The sequence below is a fragment of the Ipomoea nil genome, unplaced genomic scaffold, assembly GCF_001879475.1.
Source record: "Ipomoea nil cultivar Tokyo-kokei standard unplaced genomic scaffold, Asagao_1.1 scaffold1720, whole genome shotgun sequence".
In the NCBI taxonomy this organism is placed as follows: Eukaryota; Viridiplantae; Streptophyta; class Magnoliopsida; order Solanales; family Convolvulaceae; genus Ipomoea; species Ipomoea nil.
The window spans coordinates 419,492-439,479 of NW_017618148.1; the positions used below are offsets into that span (position 1 = coordinate 419,492).

Genomic DNA, 19,988 nt, shown 5'->3' on the forward strand with positions numbered 1-19,988 from the left:
ATATATATATTAGTACTATTTGACTCTGTTACAATGTAGTATCTGTACATACTCAACCTAGTCCCCACTGGGGTTTAAACCTGTGACCGAGATACAATGTAGTATATGTACATACTCAACCTAGCCCCTACCGGGGTTTAAACGTGTGACCGAGATTCGGGAGAGCCACAGTTATGCTGCTTGACCACAAGATTTTTAGCTCAGAGACAATATGATCAATCTCATCATTAATTTCAACAAATGTTTTTTCTTCTGTTTGCACCTTATTAGTATCAAAGCAATTACAAGTGTTGAAGATGCTTACCTCATGCTCATCCCCTAGGTTGGCCTTCATCGTTTCAAAACGATTTCACAATTTCTTCATATTGAGACCGATATGCAATATGAGATGTGACCTTTGATACCAATTTCATGATTGGAAAACGCCATTGATTTTGAGGATATGTGACCTTTGATACCAATTTCATTGAGAATGACTGAATGAGAGTTAGAAGAGAGAATAGAAGGGAAAAGTAAAAAAAAAAAAAAAAGAAGAAATTTAATAATATACTTCTTCAACATCTCCTACCTAGCTTACACTATTTACTAACAAACTGCAACTGAGTGGTAAGCCGCAAAATTAGCTCAGATTCTAAAAGAAAGGGCAGTTGCAATCTTGTAATTATACCCTGTTTCCTAGTACTGTTTAACACGCTAACCATTTTGCCCAACCGCATTGTTTGTACTCATTTTATGGGTGGGTGCATTCTCTGATCAAGACTTTGATGTGCACCAGACCCAAAACAAGGAAAGAATAAAATGGGAGACGTGAATGGGAAAAATTACTTCTGTGGAGGGGTGTTTGAAAGTAAACACGCCTCTGCCGAAGGTGTTTTCAAAAATTACTCTTTTTTTTTTCACTCAATTTAATATTCATTAATATTTATATGGTTATCCATGCATAAATACAATGTTGATCGTATATACTATTTAATTCTACTATAAATACCTAAACCTTAATTTTAACCCTTCTTTTTTACCTTTCAGTCTTTCACCCACTTAGCTGCCGATTTGGTTCATTCTCTCTCTCAATCTTGTTTTCTCCCTAAAATTTCTATCTTCTTCTTCTTCTCCCAAAAATTTGTCTCTTCTTTAATTTTTTTTTTTTTGGTGTTAAAGAAAACTGTTGTCAGCGGTGGTATGTTTTTTTTTGTTTTTTTTTTTTGTTTACTGTTTTGCCTTTTTTTCATTTATTTGGTTTTTTTGTTTTGTTTTGTTTTGTTTTTTTTTTTTTTTTGTTCCATATATATATATATATATATATATATATATATATATATATATATATATATATATATATATATATATATATATATATATATTGTTTGTTTTGTTCCATTTTTTTTTTGTTTATATTCATTAATGCCATAAATAATTACCATAATGATTACTTAATAATATAATATTTTTATATGCAACATGTAATAGGAAATACACAAATACATAATTTTTTTTTTTAAAATAAAACAAACACACCTACCTTAGGGCGTGTTAACACACCATTCTCTAAGAGCATCCTTATCAGTTCCATATTTTTCACGATTTTAAAGTGTCATTAGGAAAAAGAGAGGAGGACAAGAAAAAAGGGAAAGAGAGGAGCGCAAGAAAAAAGAGAGAAAAAGAAAAAGAAAAAAGGGCCAGATAGATAAATAAAATAAAAAAATTAGTGTTTTCACGCGCGCCCAGTTGGCGCGTGCACGGCAGGGCCAGATTTTAGGCTGTGCAAGTTGGGCTACCGCACAGAGCCCCAAATGTTAGAGGGGCCCCAAAATTTTAGAGGTCTAATATTTAATTTTTACTTAACTAGTTTAGAAATAAAAACTAAAAGTTTTCACTTAACCTTAAAAGGTTTCATGAAGAAATGATAGAAATGTGTATTTATTATATTTTAACTTGAAGGTCAAAGGTTCGAAACTTGTGTGCACACTATTATTACTATAATAATAATAATTATAATTTATTCCATAATATGTCTTTTGGCTTTTTCTTTGCGCACAGTAACATTTTACTACGTTATTATTAAAAAAATTACGGTATTAGTTTTAAAAATTGTGATTTCGGTAGGGCCTCATTTATTTACTAGAACAGGGCCACAAAAATCTAAAAATCGGCTCTGGTGCACGGCAAGCGCCTGCTAGACGCATCAATGCGCCTGCGCCTAACGTGCTGCTGCGGAAACTCTTCAAACTTAATTAAATTTAAATGGGCCCCACAAAAAAACTATGTCTTGTCGGAATAAAAATCATCCAAAAACCTCCTCTTATTTGTTTAAAAAACCATCACTAAATTTGTAAGGTAAAAAAAAATCATCTAACCCCGATGGGAATGAGTAGTTTTTCCTTGTTTAGTATCAGTATCCCATCTCAAGGATCCCAAGGCAAAAACATCCTCCAACCAGTTAATGATTCCATTTTATGAACTCACGATGCAATCCACATGAACTATTACAAATTAAAATAAGGTTACTGTGGCATGATCATTTTTTGTCCTCTATCAACAAAACAATTTAAATGTCATTAAATACAAAGCCAATTCGGTTTTTAATTATATTAATAACTTTATTGATTATGATAAATTATTTTTAAGATAATAAAAATAAAGAATAAAAAGTATGTTATAATTATTATATATTATGTTATAAATAAAAAATAATTTATTAATATAAAAATCATTATTTATATATTTTATACAAATGTTAATTTATCATTTAAATCTCACTATCATCATTATATTTCTAAACAAACATCAATTTAATTGTCATCGCTCTAATCTAACCTCCACTACTCTAATGACTTTTTTTTATTTTGAATACTATTGACTCTATTACAATGCAGTATCTAAATATTGAAGCACAAAAAATCAAATCACTTCCACTGAAACTCGATCCCACAACCTCCCTTATAAGGAATCAGCTTGGTGTCATTGGACTACAAGGTCCTTGGACCTTGGCTATTCTAATGACTCTAATCTCACTGTTTTCCTATATAGAGCCTAAAAGTGACAGAACTGCCAAAAACAAAAGAATAATTAGTTTATTAGTAAACTGTACTACAGTAACATCTAAGTGATCAAACAATGCTAATATTAATATATTACCATTTGACCATAATAAGCAATATTATTAATAATGTTTAACAGTCGATAGATTACTTAGACATGGGAAAAAGATGACACAATTTAACGTCCAGTTACTAAGCAAAGCAAATGGTCAAAATTAATTGGGGGAAATTTTGTAAATAATTACAAAAATGAAACATTTCCCCAACACATTCTCACGCTTAAAGAGCAAAAAGTAGTTGTATATGTCTAATTGCGAAAGTTGGCCATATTACACAACACATTGTTGTTTGAAGAATGCATGTTCCACTCCATTTAATACACACATGAATGTATATCCACAAAATGAATCGTCAAACATCCAACGGCACAGCAGAGTCGAGCCTCACGCGATTTAACCTAACAGTTCCAAGAATGTACTCAAAATGAGTCCTCAAACATCCAACGGGACAGCAGAGTCGACCCTCACGCGATTTAACCTAACAGTTCCAAGAATGTACTCCGGGAGGTCTGCCTCTTCTTTTGCCTGCATTTTAAAGATGGCTTATGGTAAATTGTAACACAAACTTCAGGTGCAAAATATTTGCAGGATTTTGACTGTTAAACCAGTTCCATTCTTATTAAGCTCCACAAATAATATACCCACTGGGTTCAAATTTAGAGAAAGATGTAGGGGAACAACCTTAAGATAATTGTAAAGGTCACCAAATAAACTTCACAAATGGCAGAAAAGATGAATCTAGAGTCTTGCATAACATAAACTATTATTGAACTGTAGTTAATAGAGTGACTCTTGTGCTTGTTTTCGCAAGCAACAAAAGAATTTTCCACAAATAGAAAATTACATACCTCTATTAGAATAGCAAGATCAACAACAAGGCTCGTTACATATCCAAGTACTAGACCTATGATGCTCCTTGCCACAGAAGAGGAGCCAATGTCCACGTCAATCTGCACATGGATCTTGTTAAAGTACAGAATAAAAAATCATAGAAAATATAGGAAAGAAGAAAAAAATAAATAAAGAAAAAAAGAGAATCAACATTACAAAAGATTATGGATCCCGATGCAAACAATAACTAATTCATGTGAGATATAACCAATAACACTTTCTTAGCTAATTTCTATTGATTGCTCTGGAGACAACTGAACAAACATTGACTGTTTGATCAGGATTTGGCCATGGACCAAAGCAGTAACTGCCTGAACAGACTTGTTCTCAAGTATAAAAATAAAGCTCTTCTAATACAAGGTCAAGCTTAATTATCATAGGAAATGTATATAGATGTGTCGTTGCTCACTTGCTCCAAACAGAAGTCAATTCATATCATGCATTCAAGCCATAATTCGTAACTGTGTGATTTATATTTCTATTTCATACTTCTTGAAAAGAGGACCCAAATTAAATTCTTTCTGACAGCAAGACTCGAATAGGGATTTCATAATATTCTGGGTTTCTTACAGATCCATATTCTCCATCAAGACCTTGAAAGTTGAAACCCTTTGTAAATGAAATAATTATAAAAAGAAAAGAAATTTCTCACTCAAATATACTAATCTTGATTCATTTTAAATATCAAGATGAAAATGCCAGCTCTCAGAATAAGAGCTTAAGCAAGGGCAAGAACTGGCAGCGGATTGTTATATAGAGACATAGAGTTAAATTTTTTTGCATAGTTACAAGGAAGTTTAACATAATATAGTTAAGATATGCATATGCTTATGCAGTCCAACCTCCAGAAAATTGTCTTGACGGAGGTACTTGCATGTTACTGCTTTCCCCAAAAGACAAGCTTTAGTTCCAACTGCACGTTTGACCATCCAATATCCCTGATTTCAAAGGCACTTAGCTCACATATGAAATAAGTTCAAGAAAAGGAAACTTTATAATAATGTTATTGATTAAGATGTTGACACCTCAATAATGCTTGGAATCAATTTGAATCTTGAATCGCGGTACAAGTCAGTACCATCAATGAATTTACCCAACAATGAATCCTTATTCACAGGCCGATCCGCAGCATAATAAAGAACCAGGCTATAATTTGGTTTAGCTGGAACCTGAGAATGAACCAAAAACCCAATGAAGATATTTTCCTTGTTTAAATAAATTTCTTACCAAAAATATTCTTGTGTAAATAAATGAAGCTTCTGGTGAGCTAAACCAACATACAGTGATCTACAATATTTTAGAAAACAAAACATAAATAAGCCAAAAAGTTAAAATGTGTGCTTCTAGACATACCATGAGGTTAATGACAAGGATGAAAGGCAGTTTTTTTCCAGCTTCAGACTGCATTTCAAACTAGTGTTAGGTACAAAATATACAATCCAGAAGAAAAGGTGGATGTCAAATGTCAGTTCTTTTCTTTTTGACAAGACAAATGAATGAATATTGTCAAAGCAATTCACTAGCCAATTATTATAGAAGTATAAGATGTGAGGATCTTATAATCTACACTGAAATGCTCCTACCAAGATTTTTATTTTCTTTTTTCCTTTTTAGGTAAATCCTACTATGCTAGGGGGACGGGTGTAATGGGATTTGAACCCAGGCATGCAACCTGGAAAGGTACTCAGCTAACCACCAAGATTATAGCAAGGTAACAAAATCATAATTAGTCATGAAGCATTAAAATAAGCAACAAGAGTATTGCATAAAAAAATAAAATGATATTTCTTTAAAAGTGGCACTTGAAAAACAAAAAGATTGAAATAAAATATAGCTAAGGTACCAAAATACAAAACACTGAAATAAAATAAAGGTAAGATACAATCAAATAAAAGGGAAGATGCTAATAGACTCTCCTAATGCCAGGGGATAGGATAGCCGAATAAGTAGACTGGAGAAATTAGCAGGTAAAGCAAAAGAGATGTGAGCATCTATTTATGTCAAAGATATGGAGATATCATGGAAATGGTATTTCCCAAATTTGAGATGAATATTTTAATTCTCAGAAACTAATTAATATATGAGCTCTGCAATATATTAATATAATTATAGTCTCCATCATAACTTTGCAAAAACCTGAACCCAGGTAATATGTGGGTTGCTCTTTACCTGAACAAGACACCTGGGATGCAAAGCAAGTTTTGTAATACTATTCTCAAGTGTGTACCAGTCAACTGCAATGAGCTTTAGCAAGGGATCTCCTCCCTTGACCTGGGAATATGTATAATAACATCAAATTAGAGCAAGACAACAACCTTAGTTTCTGTCACTGTCATACTTCAATAGAAATGCAGAGCAAATGAATTAGAGCCTTAAGGCAGAAAGAAAACTCAAAGTTGGACCAAATCACTACTTAATCACAATGAAAAACTAATCATCAAAGTGGAAAATATTTGCTGTGCCAAACCCAACTTTTAGCTTTTTCTTGCCAATAAAAATATGTATTGATTAGACACTCAAAAAATTAAGCTAAATACTGACATCAGTAATCACTAATTGTATGCCAGGTATTGGCATGCTCCACAGTAAGAGATATAAGTGAGATTCATAGCATTGGCACAAGCAAGTTCACACAATTAAGCAGATACCTTAGTGTTATCTTTTAAGTAAGTCTTCCCTCTGATCATGAATCCTGAACCCCCTGGAGAAGTCCAACAGTTAGTATCCTTCTCGTCTTTCCCTTGCTGCAGTGTACCATGGAAATCACTTGGATCGAGCGTCAGAGGAGACACATTTGGATTTAACTCCTTGCCAATGTCTAGCACTGCACCAAGTGACCAACACCAACTAAATCTTTAGTAAAGAAGATAGTAAGATACATATAAGAACTGAAGAACTATTTTCAGCTTCAAGAAAATAGTATAAATGATACAAAATGGGAATTTGATACATAGAGGAAGTCTTATTTTATTACTATTACATTACATAGTTTAGATATTAAGAAACTACTAAATAATTATTTAGAAATTACTAAATAGTTATTTAACTTATTACTCTTAGTCTTCGAAATAGCTTAGGTAGATTAATTATTTAGAAACTACCAAATAATTAATCATTCTTAGTTTAGGAATCTTTGTAATCAGCCCTATAAAAGGGAGTGTTATTTAGAATAAAGAGGAGAGCAGAAATTCAATCCCAAAACTTGGGTCTAAGGGAGTTTTGGGTCTCATGCAAACCCAGTGTTTTCTTCTTTTTCTTCCTTTTTCCTTATGTTTTCTTGCCCATGACAGGAGCACATAACATCGGTTCCATTGCCGGCGTCAGTCGGTTTGAGTTTGAAGCTCTCAAAGAAACAGTGAATGAGTTGAAACTCTTAGCAAAAGAGCTATGCAGACGTCGCCTTGGAGAATTGAGTGAATATCCCAATGACTTGAAGCAATGTATTACAAAATTCCTCAATGACCAAACACCAAAAATCAATACACCCACTTCCTTAGGAATTCAGCAAACAGATGGCGACAACGTGGATGATTCATCATTCACAATCATTGTTGATCACCCACATGTAGAGACAACACGATGCAAGCCAACGTTTCAGCCGATCAGCCTCATGTTGATTCAACACAGAAGGCTGCTGATTTTACAGAAATTGAGGTTGTGCCCTTTTCAAAAACTATCCACTGCGTGGGAGGGTTATTTCACCACTCTAAAGCCCCATCTCATTTCATGGTTGTGTCAAATGGTATGGGTCATTCTTCATCTGACATGGTGGTTCCAACTAACTCATTCAGAGGATGTCCAAGATTGCTGTTGGCTGTGGCTTTCCCATTTGCAATTCTTTTGGTGAGGCCATTTGATCATGGGAAATGTTGGCAGGTTGCAAGCTTGATGTCCAGGAGGGGTGAGGATGTCCAAGATTGCTGTTGGCTGTGGCTTTCCCATTTGCAATTCTTTTGGTGAGGCCATTTGATCATGGGAAATGTTGGCAGGTTGCAAGCTTGATGTCCAGGAGGGGTGTAATGATACTTGCTGAGGAAGTCTTATTTTATTACTATACTTTCTCAACCTACTGAAACACAAAGAACCAATAACACCTCCACTGAGGCTTGAACTCATAATCTTCCAAATGGAAGTCCAACCCGGGTACCATTAGACCACATAGTCCTGGTATTACATTACATAGTTTAGATATTAAGAAACTACTAAATAGTTATTTAGAAATTACTAAATAGGTATTTAACTTATTACTCTTAGTCTTAGGTAGATTAATTATTTAGAAACTTCCAATAATAGTTTCAAAAAAAAAAAAAAAAAAAAACTACCAAATAATTAATCATTCTTAGTTTAGGAATCTTTGTAATTAGCCGTATAAAAGGGAGTGTTATTTAGAATAAAGAGGAGAGCAGAAATTCAATCCAAAAAAGGGTCTAAAGGAATCCTGGCAATGGAACCAATGTTATGTGCTCCCGTCATGGGCAAGAAAACATAAGGAAAAAGGAAGAAAGAATAATAGTTGGAAAAGGAAAAGAAGAAAACACTGGGTTTGCTTGAGACCCAAAACTCCCTTAGACCCTTTTTGGGATTGAATTTTTGCTCTCCTCGTTATTCTAAATAACACTCCATTTTATAGGGCTGATTAGTGATTACAAAGATTCTTAAACTAAGAATGATTAATTATTTGGTAGTTCCTAAATAATTAATCTACCTAAACTAATTCGAAGAGTAATAAGTTAAATAACTATTTAGTAATTTCTAAATAATTATTTAGTAGTTTCTTAATATCTAAACTATCTAAACTATGTAATGTAATAGTAATAAAACAAGATTTCTCAACATGTATCAGTATTCTATTGTAAAAGTGATCAGAAGCCCAATAATGCAGAATCCAACTCAACTACTAATCACAATCTAGTAAGTCAATTGTGTCAATTCTCTATCCATTCAGTTGTAAGAATACTTAAATCTGCTGTGAGACCCTGAACTATTTGCCTTTCTTAATAATTTTAATACTACCTCTTCCTCCTTAAATCCTATTGCTAATATATCATATTAATCATTCTAACTGGTGCATTGATAACGTATATTATCTACATTGACATTTCTAAATCATCAACAGAGTACTTTTATTCTCTCAAATTGTCTACAGTATGTTCTTCTTCTGCCTCACTTCAAACAAGCACTTTAACCATATGATCATATCTTGTACTTACGTGCATTCATTTTAGCATTATCATCTAATTAAAGCCATCTAATGGAATTTTTTTTCTTCAACACCCAATGCTTGCTTCCATAAAGTTTAGCCGCTATAATAGCCATTCAAAATAAATTTTTCTTTTCATCAATGTAGGAAATTTACAGCCACATAAATCCAGGTCATAGTCCACTACTTCCAATTGGGCTTAATTCTATGATTTCAACATCAATCTTTCCATCATTGTGTAGAATGGAATCAGCACAACAGAAGTTTATGCACTCAAGCACAACCATTTCACCAATCAATCTTTCCATCAATACCTTTTTCTCTCTACTGCTAGCAATACAAGTATTGCAGTAAATGTACCTGATTTACACAAAGCACTGCAGAGGTGTTGAGTACATATTTTGTATACATTAAGGCCTCAAGTATTGGATTATTTAGAGGTCTTGATGTTAAATAATTGCTTGAAAATAGGTGTTCTCCTTCGTTTTCTGTTTGTAGAACAAATTTTGGGAATGTTGGGAGATGAGCACAACTATTCAATTTCCGTGACAGATTGCCTCTGTTTGGTTTTTCAAGCATATCTTAGTGTAAGAAGGTCGAGTTAAAGACTGAAGCAGCACTTGAAAGCTAACTTTCGAGGCTACAACTTTTGTGAAGAGACCATAGTCTAATTATAAGACAGCTGAAATTTGAGTTGAAGAAATATGCTGAAACTGTCCTGGAAAATTCAGGAAGTCAGAAAAGTACCGTTCAGATCCAGACCAGTCACATGCAGCAGCATGGTGAAAAAACACCAGTAAAGAGATTGGCACCTATCCCAGGCCTGTCCTGGACCAGTTAAGTACAGAAATTTGTGCGGAAAGAAGAAATAAAATCATACCTTTACACAGGATTGAAGGGAAACTTATTTCTACTGGTTTTATGACTAATATTACTTCCAAACGAAATTTCCAAGATGAAGGAAGAATATACCTGAATCCCGTCTTAATGCCAAGCTTGCTATAGCCCATGAAACATTCTTCAGCTTAACCTTTTTGTCCTGAGTAAAGGGAAACATTGGAATATGCATCGTTTTACAACATAACTATGGTTCACTAGCATTAGAATAAAAAAGATGGAGAACCTTTTTAATGGGTTCTACTTCATTATCACTTTCATCTTCTGATGATGATGATGATGACTCAACAGCGATTGCATCATAGAATTGATCTGCCCCTTCTTCACCCTCACATTCTCCATTGGGCATAGAAACATCAGATGTTTTTGAATGAACTATAACTGTGGATGCTTCAAATGTAAGTGCTGGAGTTGCTCCTATATATTCCTTTAGACCTGCACAAATCATGAATCAGAAAATTTTATTAGAAATAAGAAAAATGGTTGCGTTTATTTCTAAAATCTATTAGATCCAGAAGCATCCAAGAATGCACAGGAATTTAATAATTTATGAACTACTGAAAAGCAGGTTGAGAAGAAATGCAGAATTAGTAGAAAATACATGATCCAAAGGTGGTAGTGATAGTGCAGGGCAGTAATGAAGTTTTCTTCTGTTTTGGTTTCAACTTAACATCTAAGACTACTATGAAAAAAAATAACAGAAGAAAGAAAGAAAAAAACAGCACACTTACAGAAAAGCACTAAGTTTTTGTCACTAAGTAATTTATTATATATCCATAACCTTTAAGGACAGAGCAACTTCTAAGGAAAAAGATTATAATGTTCCACTTTCAAGGAAAAAATTCAAATGAAAAAAAAAAAATAAAAAAAAAATAAGGGCAATATTGTGTAAGAATCAATAGTTTAGTAACATATGAACAAGATACAATTTTCAGAATATGAAAATCCCAACAATGTTGAATTCCATAAAAAAAATGTAATTAAAACTGTTATAATCTAAAGATAAGATTGGGCCAACGTCACTCAACTGGGCTATAATGCACATGTGTCAAACCACACTAAAAGATTGAATCCAATCAATTAGTTAGTCTCTTTATAAACCCATATGTTCTTTCTTATATTTTCAATGTGGGACTCTTAACATTCCCCCTCAAGTCGACAGCCGGGCCATTTTGAATCTAACCAGTTGACCACTTAAAATTGGATTGGACCCTCCCCTAAAATGAAAGCTCTAGACGCCACCAATACCACAGGTAGACAACCGGGTGAACACAAAGCGGACCGAACAGGCTCTAATACCATGTAAGAAATACTTCACACTACATATATGATGAGAAACATACACTGCTATATATAAATTATATATATGTAGAAAATATAGGAAAGGAAATATATCCCTATAATCATGCCATCCTATCCCTACAATCATGTTAACCCTATCCCTAATTTGTGCATTTATACTATTTACAATTCATAACAAAAATATAAAATTATGAATTAGTAAAAAGTAAATTGTCAACTACAACAACTACATTCTTCAAACAAGAAGCAAGGGCTCTCCTGAGGAAGCAGAGAAACAAAAGTAGGTGTTTCAAGATCAACATGACAAGAAATGAAAAATAGAAAAAACAAAGTAATAATAAAGAAAATTCCCTGCATGGCAGCATGGTGTTCGGGTAGATAAGAAAGTGAGAGTGCTTTTATCTTATGTAGATGTTTTAAGTATCTGGTGTCCCTCTTCTCCTTTTGCCAAAATGGGTAATTTCTATCAAGAAAAGTAGGAAAATGCACAAACGAGATGTAAGAAACAAGAGCTAAGCACCTGACACTTGACTCAACAATCCAAAAGGAATGGTCTTCTCAAATTCTAAAAAGTTATTCTTCTTCCATTTAAACCAGCTTTTGCAGTGTATCTCAAGCATTTGTGCCACAAGACATCTGGCAGAGCCTGATAGGGTGTGTAGGTTCCTAATCTCCCATGTAGAAGCTACAAAACAGCATAAGTCAACATGAAACAAAAATACCAGAAAATTGCATAAGCTGTCTCAACCATATTCGCAACAAACAAAATTTTTAGACAGTTAAAATTAAACAGAAATATAAGCCTTAGCATGCTAACTACACATCCATAATCCTATATAAAGTTCAATATAGCAATAACAAGTGCATAACTTATTACAGAAGCAGCTACAACATAATACATAAAACGAGGAAAACATACAAACAAGAAGCAATAGGAAATGCTTTCAGCTAGAGACTACATACTAATTAAAGAAATAAAGTCATTTTTTAGGAATATTCAGAAAAGTCACTTAAAGAAGTCCTCACATCTTCAAAGTTGGAATATTCTCCAAAATCACTGAAAGAAATCCCATGAAACAAGAAGCAATTGGAATATTCTCCAAAATTGAGTTGCTTATATATGAACTTATATTTATAACTACAAGATAACAACAAAAAAATGAAGATTTCTAGCTACTCTATAGCACCACTATGGCAACAGCTTTCTTCCTCAGAGCTTAACTATATATCTAACCAGGAATTTCTTAAGTTCACAAGCATAAAGTCCAATTTCTTCACAAAAATATGCAGGAATTGTAAACAACAGTCACATTTCCTAAGGAATACAGCTTTGATACATTCAATTGTGACTAGAATTGAGAGTAAATTTTGCTGAAGTTTTCATAGACTGGCAGTGATTAGGTATTCAAGGAAAGGTTTGGAACCGAAATTCACATAACATACCAAATTTCTTTTTCAATAATGATCATGAAAATACAATTTTCATTGATTAATTAAGTAAATTAGTCACTTACGGTAAATTTTTGTACGTCGATATCCATTTTTTGGGGGCATGTTTTTATGAACAGCAGGAAACTGCAAGATTGCTGCACAAATAAACAAGTGAGATTGCAAATGAATAATTAATACAATATGTAACTGTAAAACGAAAATTCTGATTTTTTACTTCAGTTTTCATGGAATAAAATGACATTCTAATTGCATACCAGTCTGGCATTAACTCTGTTACATTTCATATTTGATCAAAGCAGTGTGTCCAAAGTGGCTTATTAGTTCCATGAAATTCTTAGAAGCTGCCATTTATAAATTCAGTTTAGTGATATGGAATTGTATGTCATTACTGCATTGGTTTTTTATGCTTTTGTTATTGTAATATGTTAACTAATCTACAGTAATAGGTTGAATGGTTTGATGGATTGCCAAGGCTATCACCCACCGGTAACACAGGAAGCATATGATATGAGTCATAGAAGAAAAGAGAAAGATAGAATGTATATATTGATAGAAAAGTGTGTGATGTAAAGATTACAATGGAACTTAGTATTTATAGGCTTACTAAGGGAATTCAAAAGACTCCAAGAGAAGCTAAAAGCCTAAAAGTCTCCCAGAAATATATAAAGAATATCTATGTATTTATCACATTCTCTTTCTTCACATAATAGTAATTCTCACCCACTACACTTTCTCCTTGATAATAAAATTTCTTTCTTAATTTAGAAAAATAAAGAAAACATAAAAAGGAAACACTACAGTTTTTTGTTTTTTTGGAAAGAGACACTACAGTTAATACATTAGAATTAAATGCTACATGGCTAAGGGGCATTGGTACATGCTGATTGTGTTACACAAGGGTGGTCAGTATAAACAATTAAAGAGACAGCTCAAATTCTTACTATATGTTCCATCTTGCCCATGAAACCATTGCCGGGAAAAGACAAAATCTCTCTTAGACTGCCACCTGCAGAAATAAATTAGTGGGTGATAGGAAGACCTAAGTTGTAAACATGAGGTTTAAAGACAATATGTAATTCATTCTTCTTTAGATGTGTTATGAATATCAAATATAAAATAGCACAGAATGCTGGACTACAAGATTCATCAAGAGAGCAAGTACATCTTGCAATCAAAAGAAATAGGGTGGTACTGCACTTATCTGCTTGATGAAACACAGTGCTAGAAGCAATGCTGACCAAATACTACTAATAATGTGGAGATTTCCAAAAGGATTCACATGCTTCTCTTGTTTGGTTTTGTAATCTTATTTTCTTGTTTTTGGATAGTGTAGAGGACTTCTTTGTCCTCACTATCAAAAAAGAGGTAAACAATTATGAAAACTATACCCAAATAGAAAACAGAATGCACAAGGAGCAGCATTACTCAGTGAAAAAGACTGCACTGTTTAACTACTTACCAAGTGAGGTGTCTTGGATCAAATGCTCCATAAACTACATCATAGTGTCCATCCAAGGAATCAACCAACTCAAGGTCACCTGTCAATGTATCCCACCTGCAAACAACTACTACATAAATTGCAAGGTCAGAACATTAGGAAGATGTACCTTGAAGAGTGAAAATTACATACTCATATCGTTGACGTCGATCAAGACTTAACACCACCTCAAAGACAGTGTCTGCACTCGCTTCAACAACACCAACAGCCTTGACAAGAACACCTTTAGCACTCTGGAAAAATGTAAAAGCATAATGAGAACAGTGTTAACTGTGTGAATAAGGAAAGCTGCATGGATAACAGGTTTTGATAATACATGAATGCTATGATGCAAACCATAAAACAGCTTATACTTCTACACTCTCAAAAATTGGAAGAATCACTTCAAATGGTCTTTTAGTTAAAATTGTATAATAATTAAAATAATAACCAACCCAGTTTCAAATAAATGACAAACAATCATGAAAGATAGTTATCATAAGAGACAATATGGTTGAATTAAACATCAATATCATCTGATGCTAGATACCTTTGCTTCAGCCACATCTTCAAATATTCGAACACCTACACTACAAAAAGGCGAGAACACAAAATTACAAAGTTACAAAGAGGACTATCAAAGCAAATAATCATTCTCTAGACATAGAAGAGCATTCAAAAAATTAAATGTGAAAAGGTGTATGGCAGTATGTAATGTAATCTGTGTGTTCTCGGTATTTACTGTGTTGAATGTACATAAGACAAAGGAGCTATATATACAAGCTAAGGAATGAACTAATCCATTAATTTCAAACTTCAAACCCAAGGGTTGAGAGTAATTCTCTCAACCGGAACCTAACTTCTCTAACATTAAATGAGTCCCAATTTTGATAGACCATATTCAATTCAACCAAAACCATCAAAAGCCAAACTCTTCCCAGAGGTCCTAATCCAAAATATTACCAGTACCCGTGCTTTGATATTATTTTAGCATTGTAGCAAAGGTATTGAACTGGCAATACTTTCTAGTTTAAATGTCAATGCACAAAGCCAACTTAGACAACTTGAACCCCAAAACCATGAGAAAGTATCCTTGAAAAATCAAACAATTCAACAAGGCCATGAATCCAGTATAAAATGAATGACCACAGTTTTGGACCTTCGGCTCCATTGAGGAACAATATTAACAATTCCAGCCTAAGATTCACCCAGAAAAGATCAAAGAATCCCAATACAAAGAATTAAAGTGAGAGAATGTGGAAAAGTCAACAGAAATAATATTTAAAGCAGCTAGATCCCTAATACAAAGAATTAAAATTAACAGAAAAATCATACCATTAATTGTCCGGACACATTTCCATTCATGTGCTTCTATTGCATCCCCTCCATCTGCATCATAGTACAATTCTGATCTGCTGTTGGCACCCAAGTTTGAAGACTGGCGCAAAAGTTTCTCCGGACCTATATAATTACATAAGTAATTGCTCATTTACGGTATAAAACAATTTACAGCATGATAGGACGCTTCACAGGGGGGAGGGGGTATGGGGGGGGGGGGGTGGGAGAGACTGAAGGTATATGAATATATGATAGAATAAACTATTCTACAACAAAGGAAAATATAAGTATCTTCCCAGGCATAAACATGAATATCAAAGTATATCCAATAGTCACAACCTTGTCCTATTTTTATTAGCCTTTTCAAGCCATGTGCATAGCGCCGCACTCTAGGTCGATGTCCCTCAAGGTTAATTCTTCAACAAAAGATAGTAGCTTTGTGTTAGACGAAATCATGATTATTCCAGTTGTTTATGTGACAGAAATAAACAATAGCATAAGAAGACTTAGAAGAGGCAATAAATCAATTGCAATCTAGATAGTATAATAGATCAATTTATCAATAAAATAGTTAAAGTATTCTTAAATGAGTTTGGAAGGTTACCTAAACTCAAGCTTAGGAATCCTATAAGTGCTTAGAATTGCTTTTTTACTTTATGTTCCTTGTGGTTTAGGAATCCTAATAATAGTATGATTCCTAGGAGATGTGTCCATAGTTTAGTATAAACATTCCTGACTATTGTAATCTTCCTACATTCAAGTTAAAATGTTAAATTCAGCTACTTTAATACATAGCATATATAATATTTCTCTCTTGTTCTTGGTTTATACTCCTTTATTAGTTCCACCTCACCAGCCAGCGGTGACTCTTTTGAGTCTTTTCTACCCACCAAACCAAAATCTCTTGATTTCTAGAAATAATAATCATTTTATTGGAAAGTTTACTAATATACATTAATGTAGAGTACTAGAGTATGTTTATAGACATTGAGAATTCAACAAAGGGACACATGGAATAATGGAGAAAAAAATCCAAATGTGTGGAACATGCTACCCCCCTATTGTTCAGGTTTCTCCATTTATTCAATACTATTTTGCTTCCAATAGAGAGAATAATGTGAGCAAAACAAATGGCAATATGTGAATAGGCAATGAAAATGTATCTGTTAACACAACATTTGCATACTAAATCCAAATGCAGTTTTTTTCCCTATAAGAGAGTGTATGCATCCATACTCAGCCTCCATGTTTAGCTTATTCCTTGCACTGGCACCTCTTGACAGCTCATAATCTGCCTGCAATCAAATATTCAAGTGAAAGGAAGTACCAAAAGTTGGTAACACTACTTTGGCAGATGCCTTTGGTTGGAGAGTGGCATTTTTACAAATGAAAATTGTGTTTGCATTAAAAGGTCAGGATAGTGAAATTAATGTTGGCAGAATTGAAGTATGTGCTCCATCTCAACTAAAATTCTAAGTTGATAGTTGGATTGCACATTTATGTTTAGATATTATATGCTCAACAGGCAGCAACATCTAACCTATGCTGGTCATTTTCCTCATTCAAAAAGGTTATAGATGGAAACAAACATTTTCTGAATTTAGCAGTATTCCAACAGAACAGGTTAACTATGGAAGCCTGATGCCATTTGTGATTTGTTGCTCCATAACAGGTTACAACCTTGCAGTGAAGGCTATTTGACTGTTCCATGTTATAACATACATCATTTCTCAATTTTTTAGTACCTGTTGTTTAGCCTGATCAAAGGCCTCCATCCATTTTTTGACCTCTCCAGCTGTAGGGCAAGCAATCTGGTAACAAACAAAAATTATTCACATGTTAGGCAAACTTGCCATAAACTCTTCAATAAATATGGGAAGTGGCAACATATTCCATATGGAGTAAATAGAGATTTTATGTGATGCACTAATTGGATTAAACAACATAGTCCAGCCATTTCACCGTTGAAGCTTGAGAACTTGCCATTATAACAAGTGCATTTCCTATAACACTCAATTATTCACAATCTAATACAGAGTAACTCTCTAGAAGTTATAAAAGATCATTACTGTCCATGTTCGGAAAATATGTGGTTATAACAATCTAATCAGCTCTAGATCATAGAAATGAATCTAGTGTAATTTGGCCTCAAATTTCACCAAAGCTAAGATAGGCCCAGAAAAATGTAGCAGAGTTCTTACATTAATTTCTGAAAAGGCAAAATGAATTATTGAATTCGAAAGTTGGATACCTCTGAATTGAATTCATACAAGGTTCTAGAACATTATATCCAAATAAAAGATAATGGATAGAGAATGAACCAAACACTAACCTCTCCCTTTTTTGTTTCATCCAGCCGATTGTAAAATCTCAGAACATAAACATCCTAAAAAGTAAAAACCCAAAAAGAAAATACTGCTCCATATTAGATGTCACCATCTCAATGAACATAGATTCAACAAAGTGAAAAATAACACAAACAGCTAAAAGGCAATGAAAACGTAAGTAGAGCACAAGTTACATAGAAAAAATAGATAACTAAATGAATCAAGCATTAAAGAGATAAAATCATGATTCTTACCCCATGATTAACTTTTCGACGGCCTAAGTCCTCCACCATAAGTGTGTGTCCAATAACACCCCTCCGTAAGGGTTTCTGCAACACAGACAATGACAATAGTTGTAAGTTTTTACTCCAAGTTATGGTAGTAGCTCTCACACATTACTCCATACATAGAAGTTAGAGAAATTTTATTTTCAGAAACCATGCTGAAGATGGTCACAATTTGAGCCAGAGAGCCAAATTTTCACTTGAGAAAGTGACAAATCCATGCACCTTTCACTGTGTGCCTAATTGTAATATATTTCTCAATCATAAAGTTTTTCTTTTTATCAATAGTATTGAGTTCCAATATTTCCTTTTTGATATCCAATGATTTTGAAACTTCTTACCATGGAAACTAAGGAGTGAAATTAAGAGAAAGCATTGAGTATTTGAGAAATTTTGGCATTAATTACCATATCATGAATTTCTTTTTAAATCAAAGATAAAATAGATATTTGTTGATATTTTCTATTGCCACATCTAACAATTATGAGCCAAAACCTTATTCATAATACATGAACATGAACAAATTTTCCAGAAACATAACTGTTGTCAGAATTTGTGTTTATTGCTTATAATTTTATAACTGCAAATATCACATAGAAATGCTGAAAAGTAAAATAAAGCATTAGAATGGACATAATCTCATAAAAATTAAAAGTGACTTGCCCATAAAAATTAAACCAGTAAATCGGTTTGGCTCTTCAAGATTCTTAACCTTTCATTTATACTTCTCAATATATAACAGGAATAAATATTTCCAGGGCTATTGAAAAATAAACAAATAAAGACTAATACAAATTAAACATTAAATAAAAATAATAATAATAATAATAAGACAACTGAAAAATCAGCTCTAAATCCAGTTGATGAAATCTACTGAGTTTCAGTTTGTCCTCCGATTCTTCTTCTAACAATAATCACACTTACACATACTATAAACCCAGAATAAATTCATGTGTCTTCTTTTTCCCTTTGTTCAAAAAACATCTTACTATGCTATCCCGAAAAAATGTAGAAAAATATTCTAAATTAAAATTTAAAAACCAGCTCAAAAAGGTAATCACAATTACAGCTAACGAAAAGTAAACTGAAAATTGACAGAGCGTGGTGTGTTATGTGTATACTTACTATGCCGGGATTCTCATTGGGGTCGCGCTTGTACATTTCGACGTACTTGCCGCGGATGCAGAGGTAGCGGAGATGGCAATACTCATGGCCAATTGAATTAACTCCGAGATGATACACCCAACCAGAGTACTCGAAGGAGCCACCGCCACCGAAGAACCTGTCGGAGCCACCGCTTTCGGAACCGCCGCTCTCCGACGAGCCACCCTCGCTCCCCACCTTCTTGAACACCGGCGCGGGATGAGCCATTGAAGAGGAATCTGATCACAAGAGAGAGAAAATTGTAGAGAGAGAAAGAGCTGGTGACTGTATTGGAATTAACGTGTAGTAAGTCAAAACTGGAACGGAGATGTGGACAAAAGAAATATTTATCACACTATTCTATTATATGAAGATTTATTAATTGTTCAGTAAATGTAAATCGGATTAATAATGAATTGCCCGTAGAAAAGCATATCATCACTGATCAGTAAATCACTTATATGCCTCCCGATTTAATTTGATTAATTCGTGATTATGTTAATTTATTTTTTATTAAAAATATTAAAAAGTAAAAGAAAGAGTACAAATTCTATTTTTAATTTCATAATTATTTAATTCT

General features: G+C 33.5%; 1 protein-coding gene across 4 annotated transcripts; it reads right to left on the reverse strand.

Moving 5' to 3' along the window:
• Positions 1-3,157: 3,157 nt before the first annotated feature.
• LOC109191786 (protein ENHANCED DISEASE RESISTANCE 2-like) lies at positions 3,158-19,736 on the reverse strand. Of its 4 annotated transcripts, none has more exons than XM_019342452.1 (23): positions 19,391-19,736; positions 18,236-18,310; positions 17,987-18,040; positions 17,400-17,465; positions 16,891-16,949; positions 15,994-16,070; positions 15,652-15,777; positions 14,867-14,901; positions 14,470-14,570; positions 14,299-14,394; positions 13,781-13,845; positions 12,902-12,973; positions 11,908-12,072; positions 10,312-10,520; positions 10,161-10,227; positions 6,637-6,812; positions 6,158-6,259; positions 5,342-5,389; positions 5,014-5,157; positions 4,831-4,926; positions 3,946-4,047; positions 3,593-3,622; positions 3,158-3,512 (listed from the first exon to the last, which is right to left on the reverse strand). In XM_019342452.1, exons 1-23 carry the CDS (start codon positions 19,634-19,636, stop codon positions 3,450-3,452), a joined length of 2,274 nt encoding a protein of 757 aa, XP_019197997.1. In that variant the 5' UTR covers positions 19,637-19,736; the 3' UTR covers positions 3,158-3,449. The 4 variants fall into 4 exon arrangements, with proteins under 4 accessions (XP_019197997.1, XP_019197996.1, XP_019197995.1 ...); XM_019342451.1 differs by having other exon boundaries at positions 3,158-3,448; positions 3,524-3,622; positions 19,391-19,735; XM_019342450.1 differs by having other exon boundaries at positions 3,158-3,622; positions 19,391-19,735.
• Positions 19,737-19,988: the final 252 nt, after the last annotated feature.